Source organism: Eretmochelys imbricata, chromosome 8 (genome assembly GCF_965152235.1).
Source record: "Eretmochelys imbricata isolate rEreImb1 chromosome 8, rEreImb1.hap1, whole genome shotgun sequence".
Lineage (NCBI taxonomy): Eukaryota > Metazoa > Chordata > Testudines > Cheloniidae > Eretmochelys > Eretmochelys imbricata.
Window position 1 is genome coordinate 14,959,609 of NC_135579.1, and position 22,310 is coordinate 14,981,918.

At 43.0% G+C, this 22,310-nt stretch overlaps 2 protein-coding genes across 2 annotated transcripts in view; one reads left to right on the forward strand and one right to left on the reverse strand.

Annotated features, from left to right (window-relative positions):
• P4HA2 (prolyl 4-hydroxylase subunit alpha 2) overlaps positions 1-13,378 on the reverse strand; it is a 101,693-nt gene extending 88,315 nt beyond the window's left edge. The window contains exon 1 of the mRNA XM_077824060.1: positions 13,333-13,378. The gene's annotated coding sequence lies outside the window, so the exon portion shown is untranslated. The remainder of the gene's footprint in view (positions 1-13,332) is intronic.
• A 5,860-nt stretch (positions 13,379-19,238) lies between these two features.
• The window catches only part of PDLIM4 (PDZ and LIM domain 4), a 96,466-nt gene continuing 93,394 nt past the window's right edge, over positions 19,239-22,310 (forward strand). The window contains exon 1 of the mRNA XM_077824943.1: positions 19,239-19,368. Within this exon, the coding sequence (XP_077681069.1) occupies positions 19,276-19,368 (93 nt within the window). The 5' untranslated portion in view covers positions 19,239-19,275. The remainder of the gene's footprint in view (positions 19,369-22,310) is intronic.

Sequence of the window (22,310 nt, forward strand, 5' to 3'; positions counted from 1 at the left end):
ATACAAGCTGGGTACCAAGTGTGCCTCAACTCTGAGTTGGGACTATCAAACTATCCACTCATTGATCTGCCTGACCAGGTCACCTTTCTGAGACATTTCACCTATGTTGGTGTAAATGGCTGACCTGTCTACCTGAGCCCGGGAAGGACTAATGCCACATCCAGATCTCTTTCTAATCCTTCCCTTAGGCTACAATTTAATTCAAACACAAAACTCATCAAAAAAACCCCAACCCAACTTCTTCCACCCCCAAACCAAAAGAGAATGCACAGTATAACACCCCACCTACTTTCCACAGCTCCTCCCTAAGGCCTTTCAGTCCTTACAGGGATCACCTGACCCCTTCCCAGTTTGGTCTGACTATCTAACAAGGTTGTGTGGCTCCAGGCTTCCTGACTCTTAAAGAGACAGGCAACCCTGTTACAATGGGTTTATCCACATTTAACATATGTAGTTCTTCCCTCCCATAGAACCAGATCTATTGGCTATCAGATATTTTAAAAATCTTCCACTTGAAAATCCAGGTATCTATGTCTATGTAAGCATTTTTGCCCCATTAACTACATCTGTATATTTCAGCTACTGTGTTCAGAGAGTGTGTTCATTTGGTCATAAAAGGGTACAAGTTCTGACTGGGAATTGACATTTGATATGGTGTTAAACAATGCAGAGACATTAGCACAGGGAGCACTGGAACTGCTTGGCTTTATGGAACAGAATTGTGTAGAAGTACAATACTGGTGTCTTCTAGAGCTGCAAAACCAGGGCAAAGCTACTGGACATGATCCTGTCTCCTGTTGACACTGGAATATTGTATAGAGGGAGTATCCTGCAGAAGAACTCAAATATAAATATAGAGTGGGGACTGTGTGTACCTGATATATCAGAGAGATTTTTCAAGCACAGTTCATCCTTTCAATGCACAAAATACCCGTGGCTGGCAAGGTTAGAGGGACTTTGTTATTGAAGGTAGAATCCAGAAAAATTAAAGCTGTGCTCAAGCAGTTTTATACCATGTACTTAGCTTTGTAAATATGTTGCAAGTCTGGAACTCAGATCCCAGGCAGGGCTGGCAGTTACAAAAGCCATCTCTTTAACTTTAAAAGGAGTAGATTTGATATAGAATCATTAAACATGCAGTCGTTTTTCAGAGTACATCAACCTAATAGTAGATAGGACACCAGTTTTGGGGGGACTGGCCCTGCTTTGCTTACTTAGCTAAAACTCCTACTCCTTTCCATGGGAGCTTTGACTCTGCAAGGATGGCATGCCCACGTTGTACATCCTTTTATTGCATCTGGGGTCAAATAGGCAATGGTTTGAAAACCTTTTCTTTGTCTGAGCCTTGATTCTTTCTTCTTACCAATCATCAGCTAAGTTTATATTTTATAATCCACAGAAACTCACTCTTAATGGCTATACCATTAATAAAAATACTAGCCACTCTACAATAGTAAACAACCCCTTCATAGTATTCTACACTGATGAAGCTCACGTAAGAGATTTTTTAAAATTTTCATAGAACCTATACATTTTCACGAGGGCTCAAAAATTCTGTTTGACAAAGTGTGATAGAAGGAGCATTGCATAAAGGGATCTGAGGGTCATAGTGGATCACAAGCTAAATACGAATGAATAGTATAACGCTGTTGGGGGAAAAGCAGACATCATTCTGGGATCTATTAGCAGGAGTGTTGTAAGCAAGATACGAGAAGTAATTCTTCCGCTCTACTCTGTGCTGATTAGGCCTCAACTGGAGTACTGTGTCCAATTCTGAGTATTTCAGGAAAGGTGTGGACAAATTGGAGAAAGAAGAGCAACAAAAATAATTAAAGGTCTAGAAAATATGACCTATGAGGGAAGATTGAAAAAAATTGGGTTTGTTTACTCTGGAGAGGAGAAGGCTGAGAGGGGACATGATAACAGTTTTCAAGTACATAAAAGGTTTTCACAAGGAAGAAGGAGAAAAATTATTCTCCTTAACCTCTGAGGATAGGACAAGAAGCAATGGGCTTAAATTGCAGCCAGGGTAGTTTAGGTTGGACATTAGGAAAAAATTCCTAATTATGAGGGTGGTTAAGCACTGGAATAAATTGCCCAGGGAAGTTGTGGAATCTCCGTCATTGAAGACTTTTAAGAGCAGGTTAAACAAACACCTGACAGGGATGGTCTAGATAATATTTAGTCCTGCCACAAGTGCAGGTGACTGGACTAGATGACCTCTCAAAGTCCTTTCCAGTCCTAAGATTCTATGATTCTACAGGGCTTAGCCCCTCATCACCTGCGAGGCTAGCAAATGCACACAATTAGTTACGCTTTGCACCTCGGGAGGTGAGCACCTGGGAATTGACTCCAGGCCTTAGGGGTGAAAGCTAGGCCATAATAAGTAGACTGAAGGAGTTGGGGAGTGAGACTATAGAGAAGATGGGGCTCTCTCTTGTCTACACAGCAAAGAAGAACCCATAGCTGGCTCATGCCAGCCAACTTGGGCTTGGGCTGCTTCGCTGCTGTGTAGATTGCTGGGCTCAGGCTGGAGCCAGGGCTCTGGGACCCTCCCACCCCACTGGGCCCTAAAGCCTGGGCCCTGAGCCTGGAATTCTACACAGCAATGAAACAGCCCTGTAGTCTGAGCCCTGTGAGCCTGAGTCAGCTAGCACAGGCCAGCTGTGTGTTTTAAATTGTTGTGTAGACATACCCTCTGTCAGAGGGGAACTTAGAGCTAGGGTTTAATGGGAAGATAAATGGAGAAGCATATTGTAGGGCAGGGTAGGCTCCTATATGGGTAGTCCTGAGCCAGGGTTTACATGTGGAGAGGGAAGAAGTCAGTAGCCCAAAGAGGCAGAAGAATTATTCAGGTTCATTTAAACTTGTCTGTGGTACCCCAAAAGTGGTTTGAACATTGTGACTAGTTGGAGGGCTGAGCCACAGAAGGCCTGAAGCCAGAAGCAGACAGCCAGCAGGAGGTACTGGAGCTGAAGATACCAGCAATGTTATGCCTGGATGCAAAGGGGGCGTGCCAAGGGCGAGCGTGCCCCACCACACAAAATTGGAAATATAACTCCTTTTGTTCTGCAATAGTCAGAGGCGCTCATACAAAAGGTAGAACTGTAATGGGTAAGAGTACTTGACCTTTCAGCTTTTCAAATCTGGGATCAATCATGCCAAAAATATTTTGTGCTCCTCCCTCTAATTCTCAAAGGAAAATGTTTTCCCAATTCCCAAAACTCACAAAAAGATGACAATTGATCATGATTTACTTTCTATGCTTAGGATTAGAATAATGGGAAACAGGTAGTACAAGTGTTTTTTAAAGACCAAACAAACAAAAAGTACATTTTACAACTACCAAATACCATGGGCCAAATTCTGCTCTCACTATATCCTCCATAAATCTTATCAGGCTTGGGTTATCACTCATTTAGACTTGCAAAATGCAGCCCTCCACATTTAGCAGCGCTAAAATGCTATCAAATAGAATCCTCAAACTTAGGTCTAGTGGTAACATGCCACACTCCCTTTGCACAGGTGTGAATGACCAGGCACTGTGTGCACCAGTGGTGAAGTGGGCTAACAGAATTCTGGGATTGCATGGGATGCAAGACGGCACAAGATTTGCCCATCATTCTTTAGGGGAGATAAGACCCTAACAATGTAAGGCTGATGGAAATTCTGAAATGAATTAGGACACTCCTGTGAAATCCACTTAGTAGACCTTTTGCGATTACTGGGATTTAACTAATGGCATGCGTGGAAGTCAGACTTTTAAAAACAGCTTGCTGCACTTATTTCTGAATGATAAAAGATAAACTTTCCTGGACCTGCATAAATTAGGAACATTTGGGTTAATCTCCTCTAGTTGTCTGCATTCTGTACCTGTGCAGAACCCCAAAAAGGAAGTATTGCTATCAACTGGGTCCATATTTAAGATGATAAAACGTGCCCCAAAAGATTAAGATCTCAAAGCACAGCTCAGAACATTCTAAATGGAGTATGTACACTAATTGACTTCTTCCTGGATTAAATAATAAAAAATGCAACACGCTTGTTTGTAGAATATACTGACAACAACCATGGATCTCGAAAGGAAAAAATATAAGCAAACAAGACCAGAGTTTAATTGTTCAGTAGTCTACAAGTGAATGACTCATATCAGGCGGGGGTGAGGGGATAGGGACATTACTTTGTTTTCCCCGCTGCTGCTTTGGACAGGAAACTGATCATTTAAATCCCATAATGAGAACAAGCAGCATTACAGGAAAAAACAGATCATTGGTATAATCACATCTTCTGCTTTCAGTATTGTGACAATATTCTCCTTGGTATTTTCCAGTAATGGTTCATCAATCACACAGGCAGCTGTAACAGTGTGTAACCCTTCTGCCCTTCAGAGTTGGCAGCAACAAGGGCCGGGTTCAGTATCTAGGGGGTCCGTTCGAATAACACAATGCAAAACCGGCTCAAGCCCCCACCCAGTGACCCGGGACAAATATATACCCTTCCCCCCCCTCTCCCCCCGGGGCGCCTCTAAGAGGCAATACTTCCCCTCATGCAAGCACAGAGTCTGAGTGTAGCAAAAGCCTTTTAATAACAGAGAAACAATGTGGCATTATGTTGGGGAAACACCACCAACAGGATTCATGATACAAACCATGAGCAAAAACCCACCCCAAGCAAATTGGGCCGTGTCCTTTCCCTTTGGTTCTTGAGTTCAGCAACCCAAAAGTCACCCAAAGTCCCAAAAGTCCAACAACCACGAAGTCCAGCAACCCAAAAGTCTCTGTCTCTGTCCTTGGTGAGTCCAGACTTCAAAAGTTCATCTGCAGAGTTTTAACCACCCCCCCAGCCTGTGTAGAAATGGGGGAGGGGGAAATAAAGGGGCACCTTACGTGCTCCGACAGCCGACTGCCCCACCTCTCTATGGGTTTCTGCTGCAGCCTTCACCACCAGCTGCTCCCCTCCAGTAGCCATCCTGCTAGCCGCTCCACCAGCTGCTCCTTTCCAGTAGCTGTCCTGCAAGCTGCTCAGCAATATATCTTCAGGCCCCCTACTACTTAACACAGTACTCAGTGATTTCAGCTTATAGTAGGGGAGCCCCAGCGCTGATGCACCATTAGCCTAAAGTAAATTCAGCTCTACAATTTGTAACCAGACTCCTAGTAGAATCAAAATTATCTCTGCTATTACACAGTGGAAAGAGAAGAAGGTGCAGTTAGCACTTAGAGCCTTCAGAAGGGGCCTATAGCACAAGATACAAATGACTCTCTCCATTCACTGAGTTTTGGAACCCATGTCCCTTGCCTAGCAAGTGCTACATAGTTGATGGCAAGTCCCTCCATCATAACAAAACGCCAAGTACAGGTCCACTGTCCTTGATTCACATAATCAGGATAATAACACTTTATTCTTCCTGCCCCAGAAACTGAGGATCCCACAGCAGCCAAAGTGACCATCTAGGCAGGGTGGGTGTGCCTATGCAAATGAGATCAGCCCCTGAAGTTCTTTTCCACAACCCGCCACAACTCACCACTAGATGTCAGGGTAGAGCTCATCCTGACTCTGCTTACAAGTACATTCCAAGAAAACTATTTTTACTATAAAAAGAAAGCAATAGCTAATTTTAGTGTTGCTCTTCGCACCATAACCATTCAAATTGCTTTTAGTACAAAGCCATCCATAACCGGATACAATGGGCCCGGTCCTTGCATCTGGCCAAGCTACATTGGACTCAGAACCTGGTGGGACAGGTCAAACGTGATAAAGCCACCTGCTTACTTGCACTAGCTGGTCACAGATGTACGGCTCGCTGTGGTGGCTCTAAAGTAGCTGGAGAATCTCCTTCACCCAGGGAATCTCAAGCTGGCCACTTTGGCTAGCTTTCTGGCTACTTGGGCCAGATTCTTGGACTCCCATTATGCCTGTTTGTGCTGCTTCGGTGCCATTTGGCTCATTTACCATTTGACCCTTCCCCCTTTATTCTAGAAGGTTTAGCTCTCTTTCTCTCTCTCTCTCATGACACTATATCCAGAGAGGGCTGCTAAGGCCTATTACAGCAGCAAAGGAACCCTCTGGCTGTGATTCTTTTCCCCTGGCCACATCATCTGTAATGGTGGGGTAGTGCAGGAGCTGGCATGCAGGATCCACACTTTAGAAGATCCCCCTGTGCTGGGATGGAGCTCCTCTAATTGGTTATGTGGCTGTAAGCCTGCTTTGCACCAGTGGTGAATGCAAAGTAGCCCACATTGTAACCTAGAATCTGGACTACTGGCTTCAATACATATTGTACCCCTGGTTCCGTTAAAGTCACTCGAAGTTTTGCTATGGAATAAAATGAGAGCAGGATTTGATCCATTAAATCATCTTTCCATCTAAGTAAGGAAAGTAGGTTTTATCCCATGTAGTAGAATTTGGTTAATAAACTATATCAGCTAATCCAAACGCTGTATAATTCAAGATGGGTGGGATAGAGAAATGGGGAGAATGTGGCTGCACCTCACACATCAGCAAAGATTGAATAGTAGAGGGCTGAAAGGAGGCTTCAAAATTTAAAAAACCTACTTATTTTTACAAAAAAGACTATAGTACATTTTCTGGGACAATATAAAAAGTTAAAACAGAATTTATAAAAGTCAAAATGAACAAAGTTCATCTTGTTCTGTATTAAGCCTTGTTCTGGTCACTTATTCACAACATTCACAATACACAATGGGTTTCCTAGTCATTAGTGTGAATTATCTGGTTTCTGCAACATTGTCTATATCGGAATCTAAGTTAAAGCTGAACACAAGGTAAAGCTTTCACTAATATAATAATTATACTACAAAGTTCCTTGGCACTCAAATTTAGTAACCAGTTTTACCACCTGTAGATGACTGTTTACAGTACAAGAAATACTAATTCCAGCTAGCACTTTTTGATTGATTTAATGTTTTGTACTGTATCTTGGCTTTTGCTGTGTGATGTTTGGATGCCTTATGATAACATTTCATACACTACTTAGACAAAGAAATGAATTAAATAAAATTTACAGTGTTGACTTCCAACAGTGGGGGATGTTCCAAAGACCTTTTAAAAGCCAAAATAACTCAGGACTGAGAGGCACTGCAAAGCCTACACATTATGTAAACTTTTTCAAATCTATAGCTAAATCTGCCACAGGGTTCAGATTTGCCGGGACTTAATCCAAATAATGAGATTCAAAACTGAACCTAAGATTTTTTGCATACACTATTAGTTAAAGAATTACAGTCAGGTCATTGTAACAAAGCATGGGAAAGGTCCCAGTGGGATGAGGGAGATACCAAGAGTGGCTGGTGTGGTCAGTGGAAGCAGAAAGTAAATTGAAACTGTCAAGGAGTTATGATTAATCTAAGAAAGGAGCAGAGGCTATCCTCTGAGAACTCTGACTACTGGAAGGGCAAGGACCACGTAAAGGTTAGCACTACAGCTGTACAAATGTCTCCAAAAAGGGCCTGTGAACATCTGAGACAGAAAATTTGAATTCACTTCCATCTCTTCAATATTTACTTTTCGTGAAAATTTTCAAACAAACTTTAATGGAAACAACCAATTTTAAACAGTTATTAAAGAATATTCATTGAAAATGAATTTCAAACTGAGACTGGGTTTCAAACCTATTTCTAAGAGTTGTATTCATACTATTAGGTAGGATAAACAATACCTTATCTATGCAGCTGGTTAAAACTAGCCAACACATTTTGAATATCAAATGTGCACAGTAAGCTATTCACATATGGTCTGTAGATGATAATACACCAAAATTACGTGGTGAATTTCCATTAAAAAAAATTAAGCTTTTCATAAATAATTTGTGACTAGCTAAAAAGGCAAAATTCATCACATAAACTCTTTGATGTGAGTTATTTACTCCGCTTCGGTTAGCAAACTGACACTAAATAAAGGACAAAGAAGAAAAACAAAAACATCTCAGTGCTTATACCTACCTGGAGGGCTGAGAATTCGTCAATGTAGTCCGAGCTACAAGGAACCATTTTATGTCCCAATTTTAAACAAATTGTAGCCTTTTAGCTGATGATCTCCCAGGCTTGAAATATCATCAGAAGTACAAAAAGCAAGAGATGAGTATAAGCAACATAGTGTATGTCCAATCTTGGCTAAAAAATGCCAAGGAATTGTAACAGAAATCTGTTTCAAATGTAACAAAGGAACATCGGCTCTGTAGTCAATAGTATTCAATAATATAAACAGAGCTGTACAAAACAGAAATTTTGTTTCCCACACCTGGACTTTCATTTGGCAATTCAGATAGTTATATTAGATTCCAGACTCCTAAAGGTGAAATATTTATATTTTTGAGAGCTGGTCCTATGTTAAACACTGCATCAAATTCAACTTTTTACACAATAACTGAAAACACATCAAGAAACACTTGCCCTGGAAGAGAATAATCACACACTTACACCAAGGATCAAGAGTTAAGTAAGGGGCTGTATAAAATTATTTTGTTGAATGTGTTGTGTTGCATGACCAGAAAGGGTTAAGCCTCTTGAAGGATAAATGACTCAGATTCAACCCTTAAAAACATATGAGTAGATAATGTTTGCGTTTTTGTGTATTTACATATATATTGCTAGTGGTCAACAATGTAATCAAACAGTCCCTGTCTGTATTCTGTTAATTCAGAGATCAAAAGGACCTCTTAATATTTAAATGAACTGTAAACATAGGATATTGCTGTATTCATCTCTCTTTGAAATATATAGCAAATCATCTACAAATGGTGGAAAAACAGGCAATAGCCTTATGTGGATCTGTGTGAATAATTACCAGCGATGCTTAGGAAATGAGTGTCTAATGTTCGCAGAGGGACTGAAACTGAATAAAAAATGGCTTGGGTCCTGATCCTGCCATCTCAGATCTGCTTGAGGATTCATGCAGGGAAGCCTAAGCCACAAGGACTGAGATCCCAGTTCTGACTGGACCGCCCTGAATACAAACATAACCTATGGACTATCTCTGAAAGAACTCTTTGCATCTACAAAGCTCACCATCTATGTTGTGAATCTGAAGCTCAAGATTGTACTTATGTCTGTATGTATACTGATCTTTTAACTTATACTCTCTCTTTTCTTTTCTTTTTTAAATACATTTTAGTTTAGTTAATAAGAATTGCCTGTAAGCATGTATTGGGTAAGATCTGAAATATTCATTAACTGGGAGGTAATGTATCCGATCCTTTGGGATTGGTAGAATTTTTTAATATGATTAATATGATTTTCGGTAATCCTCATCATATTTGACTTGGATGTCTAGGTGGAGGCCTGAGACTGGGTTACTTTAAGGGAACTGTGTTGCTGACTTCTGAGTAACCAGTGAGGTATAATAGAAGCAGTTTTGTACCGGCTTGGTAAAGCTAAGTATTGGAATATCCACCAGCTCTGGGGATTGCCTGCTCCATTCTTTGCAGTTCATCCTGAGTGACCTCAGTTGGCTCTGACCGGGACTCTGGTCACACCACCCATTTAGTAAATGATAGGAATGTTTTAAGTCTCAAGTGATAAAATGAACTGGAGTTTAGTGTTTCTTGTTTACTACATTAGATTTAAGGGCAATAAAAACTCTTTCAGAGATACCATTCGTCTGGAACATTTGGGTAAAGTAAGTATAAGTGATAATGGGACTTTTCATAGTATAGGATTTTTCTACTTACGTAGGAAAATAGAGAAGCTTTCATTTTCTAGCCTGTCATTATTAATAAGATAACTTGACACACAGGGGTGAAAGTGAGCCGGTACGGGCCGGTATGGCGTACCGGTAAGAAGCCGGTACCGGCCCGTATGCAGCCCACATTAAAGTGCTGCTATGGCAGCGCTTTAATGTCATTGCCACTCCCTCTACCCCCGGGCCGCCGATGGCGGGGGGGGGGAGCGCAGCTGCTCTGGGGCCAGTGATTTAAAAGGGCCCGGGGCTCCCGGCTGCCGCCGCTGCTACTGCAGCAGCGGCCAGAGCCCAAGGCTATTTAAAATCGCTGCAGGAGCCCTGGGCGGCGGAGGCCAGGCAGCGTACATGGGCTGACTGAAGGAGGCTGACCCTCAGCCCCACCCTTTCCACCCGAGGCCCTGCCCTTTCCAGGGGCCGGAGCTGGCCCCCGTACCAGTAAGAATTTATTATTACTTTCACTCCTGATGACACAGAACAGATTTCAGGCCCAGCTGGATTTTTCTTGCATGCACATTGCAACTTGTCTCATGTGCTCAGAAATAAAACAGCCTGATTCTGATGTCACCTGCTTTACCCTAGTGTAACTCCCTTGATTTCAATGGAGTTGCTCCTGACTTATATTGGTGTAAGATCTAGGTCAGGGCCAAAGGGTTTGTAAATTTCCAACAGAAACATTACCTGACCCAAACTTCAGTCTTTATACGATTTTACCTTTGAGACAACCTAGTATACTGAAAGTGTAGTGTATTTTATTATAAAAATTATCTGTTCCAGGAATATTCTCTTAAAGAGATGATGATCATTTATCCAGATAAAAGAAATGTCTCTTTACATTACAAATATGAACAAGCCATACGCTACACTTGAGTCACACAGCGCTCCCATTGAAAACACTGAGGAGTTCTGCCACAGATCAAGGGTATATGGCTCTATATAATGCACAAAGTAAAACCAGATTCATTATTTAGGTAGCTGTTCTGTCACTTTCCATAAACCGGTGTTACTAAGGTCTAGCTTGCTGTTTTACATTTCAATTAACTAGCTGCCAGGTTGGACTTTCAAAAGCACTTAAATGGCTTAGGAGCACACGTACCCTTGAAATTCACCCATGTTACTACATGTCCTCAGTTATTTGCACCTCTGACATAAAAATACCTGCCAGATCATTCCTCCCAAGCAAAAACCCTTGGGTGGAAATCATGACAAGGCCTGCCTTACTGAGATCCCACCACATCATCCCACTGGAAGGTTGTAATTTTCACAAGGCCAGATGATGTGCATTCCCCTCTCCCTCCATCCCATCCATTCCTCATCCTATTCCTACTCCAGACAGCACAAAGACTCCCTACCGCAGTGTAGAAAGGGAGGGAAAAATGATACCACAAAGATGGCCAAACTCCTGTTCTATGAGGAACTTGGAGAGGTCCCTGCATAGATCCCTTGTGCAAACCTAGGGAGCACAATTTGGCTCACCCACGTCACGAAAGGTGCACATATTGGAAGAAAGAATAGAAGATGGCACTGAGTATGCTTATATTCCCTATCTTGCAAAGTTGTGTTTAAAAACACATCACCTCTATCTGCTGTATAAATACTATTACAGGAATGTTTGCAATCAATAGAAATCACAATCCTCACTTCTTCCAAAAGATGCATGATTTTAGTGGAGCAATGCACAGAATAATTTACACAAAGCATATCATTCAGGTAAGCCTTTCTTCACTGGGCATATAGCCCTTCTGCACAGACAGCAAGCCATTCAATGAATCCTTTCCTGAAACTCCTTGCATCTTATCAACATGGTTACCAGACAATCTGGTAATACCAAAAATAGCTCCCCATGTTTCAACTGCCCTGCTTTTTAAAGTTAAGCTCACTCCTTAATTAACCAGAAAGGTATGATAGGTAGCGTCAGCTTCTTTAGACGCTGCTCCATTAGTGCACTTCATTGGCATTTTGAGACATGCTGTCTCCAGAAGGCAAATGAAGCACGGTTGGCAGATGAGAGAGGATTCTAAAGCAGCCTTAGTATATTCCCAGTTAAAAGTGACACGCTCCTGTTGGGTAATTAGTTGCTCTGTGAAGTGAACACTAGCCTGACGAAGGATAAGCAGGCAGTGAAGAATCCAAACTTTTATCATGCACTGTATAGCTGCCAAATTATTCCTCATGTTTAGCAAATATCTGAGGCCCACAGAGCAAATATCAACCTATTGAGTGGCCTAATTCTATTTTAGCCCCTGAAACACAAACAAACTTTAATTAAGTAAACCTTTGGAGATTTCTCTGGTGTAATAAAAATGATTTATTACAGTTAGGGCTTTTGGACTATTTTTTCATTACTCTAGTAATAAAATCCAGTATACAGAAGGGAAAAAAATTATGGTCAACAATCAAAATATCTACTATAATATTTGAAAGAAATTCCCTGAAGTTTAAATAGTCTAGACCAGCTACCACATGATGTATCAAGTGACACCAATACAGCCACCCTCAAATGTTACAAAAATCAGGAAGTCTTATTTTATCTTCCTCTGAGCCCAATCTGTTGCTACAGGTTTCATGGCTATCTTCCAAACCTGCTGAGATAAGCCTGATGATGAAACAATGTGAGTCCACAGGAAGGTCATTTGTTGAGCAGTGAATTCCCCCTATCTTGATAATGGCTGTCAACTCTGGCTGCTATACTAAAACATTCTCAACGAGACAAATGGTTGAAAATGCTGGTGAAGAAACATGCTTGAGCTTCACATCTGCGAACAAGAAAACATTTACCTCAGCATGTGGGTGGCAAATGGAAAACAGTTATCCTGAACGCTTGTTAAAAATAGAACATAAGCTGGGTATCCTATATTTCAACCATGAGACCTTCGCCAACATAGATAGGAAAAAGCGAGCATAACCGGTGAATAATGAAAGGCAAAATGGAATATTCAAATAAAGCATTATATAGGTGATAAGATTTCAGCGGAAGGGATTACCAAAAAGAAAAACTGAGCAAAATATTAGAAAAAGAAAAGTAAAGTGTGTGAGGAGATATTAGTTAGAATTGCTAGGATATATTCTGGCATTGCTTTCTATAGAACATCATGGGCATGAGCAGAGATAGAGTTTGCTGTACAGTCTATCACACACATTACCCAACAGGAGGAATAAAAAATGTTCAGGGACAGCATGGTACCTATTAACATTAATGCATACTTAAACTGTTTGCTCCTACATCTGAGGGAGTTCATTCAGGTCTGCAACAGGCATATATTTAATCTTCTGCTGATTGCTACTCAAGAAGTGGAAAGAGACCCAGTCATCTTTTAAAAAGGATTTAATTCTTCATTAGATTAGATTCTAAACTTTTAGGGGCAGAAACAGCCATTTCATTGTGTGTTGTACAGTGCCAAGCACATTGCTGTCCTGGTCCATGAATGGCCACTGTAGTAATAATACAAACTTATTTTGTAACTACTTTCTACCCACACTGATAACCTGAATTTAAGAGGGATTTAATCTCTGTTCCAAAATTTTCCTTGAGCCTCATGTTGACAGTTTACCAGTATTGAAGATAGAATACTTCTCAGTCCAGACAAGTAGACTTGCACATGTATGAAGGTTTCCATACTTAGTTACTTTACTTACGCCAAGAATTGCACATTCTGCAAGTGCTGTTCTGGGTGTTGTCTGATTATCCTTGCTAGGAATATGACATGCCAAGTCACACTATAGACAAATCAAAAACAGTAGTCATCCACCTTGTAGTTTCAAAATACACTGCTAAAAGAACATTTCAGCTTATCCAGTTTTCATGTCACCAAGCTTCTGGAGCTTTCTGATCTCATTTAAACAGCACTGTGTTGTCTAGATTTTTACTTCTCATTGCCTACATTTTGATCTCTAGGTTTTTATTTCTTAACACCTTTTGGTTAGGCTACTGGTGTGCCGAGATCACTAGCTATCATGCTGACCAATATTGTCTCCTTGTAGTCCCCCATCAGTTTTTCTGTACATATCTGTTGTCTTCTCACTTGTACACTCCCTGGGGCAGACACTCTATTTGTTCTAAGAAAAGGAGTACTAGTGGCATGCGATGAAGTGAGCTGTATCTCACGAAAGCTTATGCTCAAATAAATTGGTTAGTCTCTGAGGTGCCACTAGTACTCCTTTTCTTTTTGCTAATACAGACTAACACGGCTGCTACTCTGAAATTTATTTGTTCTGGGTTTGTACAGCGCCTAGCACAATGGGGTCCTAGTCAATGACTAGGGTTCTTAGCCACTATGGTAACAGAAATTACTACTAATAATTTATTTTCACATCTTTCTCAAGGTACGCTTTTGGGGGGGGAGGAGGAAGACAAGTGACTTGATTCTTACCCCCATTGAAGCCAATGAATCTACTCCTATTAACTTCAACGGGAGCAAGATCAGGCCCTCTTCTAGCTACAAAATCTTAGGGCTGGTCTGCTCTCGGATTTTACATTGATATAGCTATATCTTTCAGGGTGTGAAAAATTCACATACCTGAGAGACATAGCTATACTGACCTAAACCTGGTTTAGACAGCACTAGGTTGATGGAAGAATTCTTCCGGCGACCTAGCTATCACCTCTTAGAGAGGTGGATTACCTGTGCTGATGGGACAACCCTTCCCATCAGCTTAGGTAGTGTCTACACTGAAGCATTCCAGCAGCACAGCTGAGTTGTGCAGCTGTGCCATTGTAGTATTTTAAGTGTAGCTGAGCCCTTATCCACTATGCCAGTTGCTTTCAATCTTTTTTTTCATTTGCGGACCCCTAAAAAAATTTCAAATGGAGGAGCAGACCCCTTTGTGTCTAAATCTTAGACATAGTCTGTGGACACCCAGGTAGCGGACCACGGGTAGTAACCACTGTTCTATGGTAACGAAAACCTTTCGCAGATCCCTTACACACAGTCTTCGGACCCCCAGGTTGAAAACCACTGCTCTATGTTCAGATAAAGCATATATGTGAAAAGATGCATATGTGCTTGAGACAGCGAGAGTGCCAGTGAGCTTTGGGACCTTCAGCTAACACCTTCCTTCCTGAAATGCTGAAAAAGATACCTAGCAATGTCAGGAAATAGGCCACATCCATCCCTGTGCCAGTCCTTTTAAGTCAATATAGTTACACCAGTGTGAATTTGGCCAAGTATTTAAAAGGCCTTGAAGAGAAGTGTCTCCCAGGGAGCAGCTTTCTAATCAAACTTCCAGCATTTGTACTCTAATGATGGATATTTTTGTTTAAACATCTATTTCCTACCTCACTGAATTATTCTGAAATTTCTGACAGTATGTTACACTGCAGTGCCCTCCCCTCAGAGAGTGCTTTGTGGTTTAGAGGCCACCACAGCAATGAAGCCATGATGAATGCCAGTGGAAAATCACTAGCATAAGAAAACTGCCAAGTCTACACTTTGTTTAGCTATTTCCCACCAAATCTAAAGTTTCTATTACAAAACATGTTTATCTCTTTGCCATTGAGAGGAGGGAGAACCCAGAGCAAAGTGCTGCACTCTACCCTTGTTAATTCAACCTTCCCAAAACTGTTTCTAGCCACACAAATAGCAAGAGCAGGAAAGGTCTGAATTAAACTATTTCCCCACCTCACTGAGGGGTGAACATCAAAGACTAGGTGGGGGGCTATTTACCTGCTAACATCAAGCCCAGAAATGTAAGTTTCTGTCTAAATGATGAAAAGCTACTGTGTTGTGGGAACATAGGCCAAAATTTTCAAGTGTGGGTGCCTAAAGTTAGGCTCCTGAATTCATATTTGAATTCACATTGCAAGAAGCTGGGAATGGGCGACAGATCACTTGATGATTTCCTGTTCTGTTCATTCCCCCTGGGGCACCCGGCATTGGCCACTGTCAGAAGACAGGATACTGGGCTAGATGGACCTTTGGGCTGACCCAGTTGGCTGTTCTTATGTTCTTATATTTAGGTTCTCAAATACAAGGGCTGTAGTATAATGACAGGTTTCAGAGTAACAGCCGTGTTAGTCTGTATTCGCAAAAAGAAAAGGAGGACTTGTGGCACCTTAGAGACTAACCAATTTATTTGAGCATAAGCTTTCGTGAGCTACAGCTCACTCCATCGGATGCATACTGTGGAAAGTATAGAACATCTTTTTATACACACAAAGCATTATACTTTTTGTAGTATAATTGGGCAACACAGTTAAAACAGCAATGAGTCTGGTGGCACTTTAAAGACTAACAGATTATAATCTGTTCGTCTTTAAGGTGCCACCAGACTCCTTGTTGTTTTTGTGGATACAGACTAACAGGGCTACCCCCTGATACTTGACACAGTTAAAACAGGTTTCAGAAGGGTAGCCATGTTAGTCTGTAGCAGCAAAAAACACATCCACCATTGGCCTTGTTAGCACTGACACCCCACTTGGTAAGGCAATTCCCATCTTTTCATGTGCTGTATATTTATACCTGCCTACTGTATTTTTCACTCCATGCATCTGTTGAAGTGGGTTATAGCCCACAAAAGCTTATGCCCAAATAAATTTGTTAGTCTCTAAGGTGCCACAAGGACTCCTCTTTGTTTTTACAGTTAAAACATGATTCCACAAGTCTGAAGTCTCCAAGATACTGTGGTGATGAGAATGGGACAGACAGAAAGAACAACCTATATGAGTATGTTGTAACATGATCCCAGAACAAAACATGTGTAGTGTAGCATAGTCCTAGATAGAGACAAGAAGTCACTTTTGAAAGAAGTGTGTTCTGCTTTTCTCACACTTTTTAAACAATGGGCCCCTTGTTTAGTCTCTCTTAGAAGTGGGACTTTCCTGTCCTTGCATTAACTGGAAAGAGCGCAGGATGTTCCAAGACCTGTCATTTTTTTAGAACTTTTTTTTCTCCCTGTACTCAGTGGAGGCACATAACTCTTTTCTGCTGCATCTACAAGCTGCTGTACTATAGATTTCAGAGTAACAGCCGCGTTAGTCTGTATTCGCAAAAGGAAAAGGAGTACTTGTGGCACCTTAGAGACTAACCAATTTATTTGAGCATAACCTTTCGTGAGCTACAGCTCACTTCATCGGATGCATACTGTGGAAACTGCAGAAGACATTATACTATAGATTTCATCTATGAAGGGAGTCCTGTGAGGTCACAGATTAATGTATAGCACTTTACCCCTGCAGACTCAGCTACTGTCTCTACAATGCTTTGTTTCCTAGGACCTAGATCCTGACTAATTACTGTCAAATGCATGCTGGTAACAGCCAACTTTAAGTGAATTTACCACTGCAGACATGGGCTTCCTCCCAGAACTGCGATAGCCACACTATACATAAGCAAAGCCCACCTCCAATCCCTACTGCGTCTATGGTAGGTTATATAAAATGGTTATAACTCTACATCCATTCAACTCTAGCACTTAAGAAGTGGATGACTTAGCAGGCCCTCATACTTTACTGCTTGATGCAGCTACACAATTTTGCCTCTCCCGCTGCTGCTTCACTGAGCTGATTGTTGGCTTGTTTGTATCTTATGCCATGTTATAGGGACAATTATATCAGGGAGTAGGCTGAGAGCAGGCACGTGAATGACTATCATAGTGTGTTTATAATTTTTTTTTAATCCTTTAATCCCCATTCCAAAAAATCCTGAGTATTTCACTAAAAATGTCCAGTTTTTCCCTAAGTGTTAACAATGACATACAGTGGAAGCCATTAAACAATCGACATTCCCCAACCTGTTACCACAGTTACCTTCTACTCCTAGGCCTGGTCTACAGTACACGGTTAAATTGACATAATCTGCCTTGCGTCGACCTAGCTGTGGAAGTGTCTTCACATAAATTTGGCTCCAGATGACCAAAGTGCCTCTCTATGCTGATTTAGTAACAACGCCTTCCAGACCCGTGTGGAGTCATGGTTGATGTAGTTAGGTTGACGTAGCGTCAGTATAGACACTGTGTTGCTTCTGTCTACTGTTGCTGGCTTTCAGAGCCGTCCCGCAATGCCCCACACTGACAATACAATCGATACAAGCGCTCCTGGTGAGAACGCGCACCGCTGACACAAGGAGCCAAAAGTACATATACTCAGGTGATTTAATAACTGTGGTGGCTGTGGGCCAGTGTAAGTTAGGACAACATGATTTTGTAGGGTGGATGTAGTCCAAGTGTTGCAGGAAACTGGGATAACCATAGGCGCTCATCCTGTAAACTTTCTTACACACGTGCTTAACTTTACTATGCTGAGTAGCCCCTGTGGGAAGCAAACCACAGCACAGCCAGAGTTTTAAAAAGGTGCAGCAGTTCTGTCCTGAACAAACACAAGGGCAAAGCAGAGACAGTTTCTGCGATTCCCTTGGTCCCTTCACTCACTTTCTCCAGGCTGTTTCCCCATTCTATTAGGCAAACGTAACTAACTTTATCCTGACAGGTTTCAGAGGGGTAGCCGTGTTAGTATGTATCAGGAAAAACAATGAGGAGTCCTTGTGGCACCTTAGAGACTAACAAATTTATTTGGGCATAAGCTTTTGTTGGCTAAAACCCACTTTATCAGATGCATGGAGTGAAAAATAGAGTAGGCAGGTATATATATATTACAGCACATGAAAAGATACCAGTTGCCTTATCACATCCTTTATTGGGTACCAAGCAGAAGCGCACCCTAGGAGTGGTGTTTGAGGTGGGGTGGCATCCCCCCATGGGAAATGGAGGGTAGTGTCTCATGAACCTCCCAGCCAGAGGTTAAAATAAGGTGAAAGGAGCAGGTGAGCTGCTTCCCCCAGCCGGGGGGGGGGGGGAGGAAGACCCTTAGGGGTTTAGCAGAGGAAGGGGGGGGCACCCTTAGGGGTTTAGCAGGGAGAGAGAAGGGGGTCACCCTTAGGGGTTTAGCAGGGGGAAAGGAGAGGGAACTACCCTAGGAGTTTAGCAGGGGGAAAGGAGGGGGGCACCCTTAGGGGTTTAGCAGCCGGAGAGGAGGAGGATGCCCTTAGGGGTTTGGCAGGGGTAGAGGAGGGGGGCACTCTTAGGTGTTTAGCAGGGGAAAAGGAGGGGGGCGCACTTAGGGGTTTAGCAGGGGGAGAGAAGGGGGGCACCCTTAGGGATTTAGCAGCGGGGCACCCTTAGGGGTTTAGCAGGGGGAGCGGAGGGGGCACCCTTAGGGGTTTAGCAGGGGGAGAGGACGGGGTGCCCTTAGGGGTTTAGCAGGGGGAGAGGACGGGGTGCCCTTAGGGGTTTAGCGGGGGGCACCCTCAGGGGTTTAGCGGGGGGAGAGGAGGGGGCACCCTCAGGGGTTTAGCAGGGGGAGAGCGCGCCTCTCCCCCACTCTCCGGGCCTTTCACCGCTGCTCCCTGCGGGGGCGGGGTTCTGGCTCTCGGGGAACCAGGCGGCCCCGTGCCCGGCCTGCGGCGCTGTCCCCCAGCCCGCTCCCCCGCAGCCGGCTCCGGGCAGGGACCCGCCCCTCGGGCGGGGAGTGGGGGGAGCCGAGACGTCAGGCGGGCCGGGGCTTAGCCGGCGCTGCGGCTGAGGCGAAGGAGCAGAGCGTCCCTGCCGCGTGCGCTCCCGGTCGCCGCGCGCCCCAGCCCGCCCAGCATGTCCCAGACCGTGGCTCTGACCGGCCCCTCGCCCTGGGGCTTCCGGCTGGTGGGGGGCAAGGACTTCAGCACCCCGCTGACCATCTCCCGGGTAAGCCCGCCCGAGTGCCGCCCGCCGCGGCCAGGGCTGCAAGGCGCCCCCCTGCAGCAGCCAAGCGGGGCGCTTAGTTGCCCGGGCTCAGCGCTGGCTCGGGGGGGAGCAGGGGCAGCCGGTCTCCGCGGGCAGCTGGGGCTCGTTTGTACAGCTGTCGAGATGCCCCGGTGCTCTCGCCTCCCGCCGAGCTGCGGGGTATTTTTTTTTGGGGGGGGGGTGGTGTTTGCAAAGGACGGGGGGGAGCCGCAACTCCGCAGGCTGGGAATTGGGCAGCGGAGCTCCGCCTGGAAACGCAGGAGCGGAGCAGCGTGCGGGGTGACTGGCAGAGACGGGGCTGCCGTGCTGGGTCCCCGCTGCACCGCACCGGGCGCGCGCCCTCTGGGTCTGGCGGGGACTGACTGGTGCGGGGCTCGCGGCCACGGTGGCTGCAGCTGAAGCAGGTGGAAGGAGGCTGTGGGGAGTGGGCTGGGTGCGTAGCTGATCCCGCCGACTGGCGGTTTCATTCACTGGTGTTAGGGTTGTTTTGCATTGGTAGCCAGACCTTTGCGCGCTGAGGGTTGTTCAGAAAGAAAAGGAGCTGGGTCGTCCAACGCTTCCTTGGTGTAACTGTAACTCCACCGAAGTAGATGAAATTATACCCGCTGAGAAACTTTCTGGAGGCTTTGTCTGCAGCGGGATTTGGCAAAAATCAGTGCGATGCAGTTGGGCCTAAATTAAAATTGAGTTAATAGGCTGAAAAGTTGCGTACCCCAGCCTTATGATTTGGAGCTCCCATCCAGGAGAGAAGAGTGAGGGGAGAGAAGTCGGTTTTGAACATAGTTGATAAAGGCTTACTTTTCATGCTGCAAACTTACACATTTTCTTGCATTCCTGATAGTGCCTTTGTTTTGTTTTACAATGAACAAAAATCTGCATTTTTGTGAAAGGCAATCAAGTACAGTGACAGTCACCAGGATCTTCTCTGCATAAGGTGGCTGTGGTCATACAATGGTTTAAAGCTTAGATCAAAGTCTCTTAAAAAGTAGAGAGCGCCACCTCCTAAATTATTAATTCTTTGTTCACTCTCCGAGAAAGTAAAACAGTGCAGTATTTTCACCTGATAAGAGAACAATTGCAATGGCATTCCTTGTTCACCTGGAAGCACAAAGAAAGTGACATGTGACAGGATGGCTGGGTAAACTATTATGTTGGGCCAAATTTGGCCTTCAGTTTCACTTATAAAATTCCATTTTTCAAGTGGGGTTTCAGGGACATAGGTTAGGACAGATACTTGGCATTTTATGTCTTACAGGATTGCAAATATAATAAGGATTAACTTAACTCACAGTAATTTACCATGCCATTTAGTTATCAAAAAGTAGTGTTTTATTTTCTTGAATAACCCTTTTTGGGTTCAGTTCATTTCGGATGAGCATTTATACAATATAATTTTAATAAATATGATTCAGAATATTTTTGCAGTGTAAGCAGTTTGAAGTTTGTTGCTCCTTTCACAGTAGCGTTGTAAACTTATTTTTCCTTTCTGTACTTAGTATTGCATAAATCTGTCCTCCTTGAATTGGTGCAGCTGGATATTAACTATCTAATTTATTCTATTTTCCATTTTCCTATAGACAGATTCATTCTAGTTATTTAAATATATTGGTAAAAAAGACACTATATATTGCATCTTTCATATAAAAATATAAAATATTATACCTGCCACTGGAAATATCAAGGCGCAGTTGGAGGAGAATAGAATTGTGGAAATAAACAAACATGTCTGAGTTTTCTATGGCATCTTCTAAATGGATATTTAAGATGAATTCTTAAAATGCAATCTGGGTATATGTCAAAGAATAACTGTCCGATCACTGCATATTCTGTTCTAATATCTTAAAGGCTAAAACCTTGTTTTCCAAAGTTTTCATATTTGTGTCAAATGCATTAAAAGTAAAAATACATTGATGGTAATTAACATCTCTTCAGTTCTTCTCAGTAAATAACATGTATTTTCCAGTTATTCTGTCCAGTTTTTAGATGTAAAGAAACTTCCTGCCTATACAGTAGAGGGATTAGTCCTGGGGATAGGTCCAACCCTGCAGTTTTTGTTTAGGTAGCTACGACAGCAGTTAATGGGAGCTCTACTTAAGTAAAGACTGCAGGACTGGGTCCAACACCCAATCCTGTGTTGCATAGTAACTATTGCAGTGTCAGGTACTTGTGTATAATACCATAGGGGTATGTTTTGGGAGTTTCTTTGTTTAAATACTGCGGCTGGCTTGAAGCAACTTGTGCACATTTTAAAAAATCCTTAATAGGAATGTGTGCAGGTAAGTGATGTATGCTGGCCTGGATTAACAAGTGTGGTGCTTTGCTGAAGCATCTAAGTATCCTGTTCAGGGCTGTACCCTGCAAAATGCAGAGTTCTCTCAACTACCCAAACTGAAATCAATGGCAGGTGGGATTGCTCAGAAGCTCTGAGGAGGCATTCAGCACACCCACAGGATTGAGCACATACTTTTTGTGTTGGAGTTGAATAGTAAGTTTCAGGATATCAGTCAAGTGGTCATTTTACTTTTGGAATTAGTGAATAAATGCTCCACAGAATATTGATAGGCATTGCAAGGAGAAACAGCTGTTAGAAGATGCTTCCCCCCACATACAGAAATTGTTCACCAACTCTGTGCTTGCCAGTAGGAGTCACTGCACATAATGGAAGTGAGTAAATAGGATTTTAGGAAAGCTATATGTGATTGGAGAAACAAACCATGTTTTTTTAAAAAGAAAAGGAGTACTTGTGGCACCTTAGAAACTAACCAATTGATTTGAGCATAAGCTTTCGTGAGCTACAGCTCACTTCATCGGATGGATGCAGTGAGCTGTAGCTCACAAAAGCTTATGCTCAAACAAATTGGTTAGTTTCTAAGGTGCCACAAGTACTCCTTTTCTTTTTGCGA